The sequence below is a fragment of the Oratosquilla oratoria genome, chromosome 11, assembly GCF_046742065.1.
Source record: "Oratosquilla oratoria isolate Oo_2021 chromosome 11, ASM4674206v1, whole genome shotgun sequence".
Taxonomy (NCBI): Eukaryota; Metazoa; Arthropoda; class Malacostraca; order Stomatopoda; family Squillidae; genus Oratosquilla; species Oratosquilla oratoria.
In genome coordinates, this window is record NC_134787.1 from 57482309 (window position 1) to 57484808 (window position 2500).

General features: G+C 45.0%; 1 protein-coding gene across 1 annotated transcript in view; it reads left to right on the forward strand.

Annotated features, from left to right (window-relative positions):
- The window catches only part of LOC143030059 (uncharacterized), a 782825-nt gene that overhangs the window by 580341 nt on the left and 199984 nt on the right, over positions 1–2500 (forward strand). Inside the window, exon 5 of the mRNA XM_076193263.1 lies at positions 2312–2435. Coding sequence (XP_076049378.1) covers positions 2312–2435 — 124 coding nt within the window. The remainder of the gene's footprint in view (positions 1–2311; positions 2436–2500) is intronic.

Genomic DNA, 2500 nt, shown 5'->3' on the forward strand with positions numbered 1-2500 from the left:
CGTATACTGATTACATTAATTTTTCATTTGCTCTCCCCCTTTTGCTTTTTAATTTTTATTCAATTCATCTTCGTTTAATGATTGTTTGTTCCTATTTATGCTTGTGTTTTTAACTTTCCCGTATAATATCATGTGTCTATATGTGCAGTATATATGCACAGATGAATGCCTGTTTTCATATGAGAAAGTATATGCGTGCGTGCGTGTGTGTGTTTGTGCGTGCGTGTGTGTGTGTGTGCGTGCGTGCGTGCGCGCGCGTGTTTGTGTGTGTGTGTGTGTGTGTGTCTGTGTGTCTGTGTGTGTGTGTGTATGTGTATGTGTGTGTCTGTGCGTGTGTCCGTCCATATTTCCGTGTCCGTGTATCCGTCTCCGTGTCCTTGTATTAGTCCTCACCGTTGTCCTTGCCCCGCGTCTCGAGGTCCCATCACGAACCCATGACCCATGAGAATCCTTTTGATTTCCCCTTCGTTTGCACAGCCCCCGTCATATTTCCCCATAATCCCGAGAAGTTTGGTGCCTCCCTCAACGCAGGTAACTTGTCCTCAGTCGTTGTTCCTTTTTATAAAATGTCGCGCTGGCCAGAGGGAGTAACTTTGTTGTTTTAATTAATCTCTAGACTGAACGGAAGCTCAGGAACTAGCCCCGTTGCCGCTCTGGCTCCTCCGAGAACCGTCCTCTTTCCTCTCTCTCTCTCTCTCTCTCTCTCTCTCTCTCTCTCTCTCTCTCTCTCTCTCTCTCTCTATCTCTCTCTCTCTCCTCTCTCTCTCTCTCTCTCTCTCTCTCTCTCTCTCTCTCTCTCTCTCTCTCTCTCTCTCTCTCTCTCTCTCTCTCTCTCTCTCTCTCTCTCTCTCTCTCTCTCTCTCTCTCCTCTCTCTCTCTCTCTCTCTCTCTCTCTCTCTCTCTCTCTCTCTCTCTCTCTCTCTCTCTCTCTCTCTCTCTCTCTCTCTCTCTCTCTCTCTCTCTCTCTCTCTCTCTCTCTCTCTCTCTCTCTCTCTCTCTCTCTCTCTCTCTCTCTCTCTCTCTCTCTCTCTCTCTCTCTCTCTCTCTCTCTCTCTCTCTCTCTCTCTCTTCTTGTTTCCACTCTCCTCTTTGGTTTAGTACCACACTTGTTCTTTTTCTTGATGATATCTATTCATCTTATGTTCCTCTGTTTCTTTGTTGTTGTTGTTTTATCTTCATATCTTACTCACCATTTTCCAATTGTCCTTCAACCAAATCCTCTTTCATTTAGGAGCATCTCATATACCTCAACGACAAAAATGATGACGTTATCATACACCTCTAATGCCGTTTTCACTGTGAAGATTATTTGGTGATAAACGGTAGACGATGTTATCCTATTTATAAGGAGCGTACCCTGGTCAAAAACTACGAGTTTCTGTCGATCATGATTAAGGGTTTACTCCTAAGCTGATTAGATCCTTTGGCGTTTGCCTCGATGCATCTATACACGGCACCAAAGAGGATTAGATCTTTCGCCTCAGAAAGGGTACGAAAGAGTTAGATGAATTTTGCCAGAATAAAGAAGGAATTAATCAACTGATTGACATCGTGCGTCGCCAGCCAGAATAGAATAGAATAGAAAATAGATTTCCTTACAGGTGGCTCCAGGTAGCTGTGGTAATGGAGTGCGTCTGTTTGTTCATTTGGTAGAACGCCCGAGTGCTAATGTGGTGTTTGCAAATTCAAAACCAATTGGGAGACGAGTCTGTGTGCGTTTGTGTGTGTGTATTTGTATGTGTGTGTGTGCGTGTGTGTGTGTGTGTGTGTGTGTGTGTGTGTGTGTGTGTGTGTGTGTGTGTGTGTGTGTGTGTGTGTGTGTGTGTGTGGTGTGTGTGTGTGTGTGTGTGTGTGCCTGCGTGTGTGTGTATGTGTGTGTGGGTGGGTGTGTATGTGTATGTGTGTGGGTGGGTGGGTGCCTGCGTGGGTGTGTGTATGTGTGTGTTTGTGCATGTGTGTGTGTGTGTGTGTGTGTGTGTGTGTGTGTGTGTGTGTGTGTGTGTGTGTGTGTGTGTGTGTGTGTGTGTGTGTATGCCATGTACGCGTGCATGTATCGATGACTTTACTAAAACAAATATGAACATGTTACATGGAAGCAGGTATAGGAAACACCACTAACAGTACATCTTAACTCTTTATATAATATCGGTAATCGTGTCGATGATATGTTCTTTTACCCAACTCTTTATTTATTTATTTATTTTATTTTATTTTTTATGATGATGATGATGATGATGATGATGATGATGATGATGATGATGATGATGATGATGGAAATAAGACTTTAACACTTCTGTTCCTTCTTTTCCAGGAGGGCGAAGGTCGCTGGTACAACCTTGACGCGGAACTTCTGACGGAAAATGGCGAGGTTCTGGGCACCCGCGATCCCACGGGGGACTCTGTTCTTCTCGATTGCCGCTTTGAGCTGCCATGGGGTACGTAGTGCCTGCCAGGCTGCCGCCAATTCCCGCTCTTGTTTGTCCCCTGCCTAGTGTGTTGC